The sequence below is a fragment of the Geospiza fortis genome, unplaced genomic scaffold, assembly GCF_000277835.1.
Source record: "Geospiza fortis unplaced genomic scaffold, GeoFor_1.0 scaffold381, whole genome shotgun sequence".
Taxonomy (NCBI): domain Eukaryota; kingdom Metazoa; phylum Chordata; class Aves; order Passeriformes; family Thraupidae; genus Geospiza; species Geospiza fortis.
Window position 1 is genome coordinate 154,069 of NW_005054348.1, and position 830 is coordinate 154,898.

At 40.4% G+C, this 830-nt stretch overlaps 1 protein-coding gene across 1 annotated transcript in view; it reads right to left on the reverse strand.

The window, feature by feature from the left end:
• The window catches only part of FMN2 (formin 2), a 154,356-nt gene that overhangs the window by 151,604 nt on the left and 1,922 nt on the right, over nt 1-830 (reverse strand). The window contains 1 exon segment of the mRNA XM_031058791.1: nt 771-830. This exon segment is cut by the window's right edge and continues 50 nt beyond it. Coding sequence (XP_030914651.1) covers nt 771-830 — 60 coding nt within the window.

The window sequence follows — 830 nt, forward strand, 5'->3', positions numbered from 1 at the left end:
TGAAGGAAAATATAAGCATCTACTCACACTACTTCATTTGTGAACTTTCTATTCCCATGTCTTTGGGACAGGATGCAAGCTGCCTAACAGGCAAGGTAAAGGTTTACTGAATGAGTCACCTTATGTAGCATGAGCAGCAGCTTGTCACAGCTACCAAATTGTACAGCCCCCAGTTTCCCTTCTCCTCCCCTGTTTTTGCTGCCTTTCAATACATTAACTTTTTTTCTTCTCCTCCTTCCCCCTTTTGAAGAGGAAATTGGTTCCTTTCTGAAGTGCTGTCCATCTGTGCTTAGCATGGCTTTTTCCTTTTTGTACTAAGCAAATCCTCATCATTGCCTGAATCTAACACCAGGTGCAGCTCTCACGTGTTTATAGTACACTAGAACAGCACCTAGCACAAGAAAACCTCAAACAGGATCCTGGTTACAGAAAGCTTTGCATTTTAAAGATCTATTTATGCAGAGAGCTGATATGCCTACAACAGTGCAGCTTTTTGCATTTTTCAACAAGAATAATTTAAGGCATTCAGCCTTTTCCTACAGGATGTAGACAAAGGAGACAAGTAGAAAGAAAAACTTCAAAGAGTTATGCACTTCCTTTACTGGCAGTACTGCCAGACTGATGAAATGTGACTGTGTTTGTAAGATCAGGCCTTGGACTGCAAGGCCAAGATACTGCATGCAATGAATTTAAGTACTTTAAAAATATTTTCAAAGCTGTTGTGGGAAAAGAAAACAAAACCAAAACGACTCTTAATACACATCACTCACCTGAAAAGACATTGGGAAATGTCTCTGTAGAAGCCTGGACCCCTGAGGACTTTCTTGAAT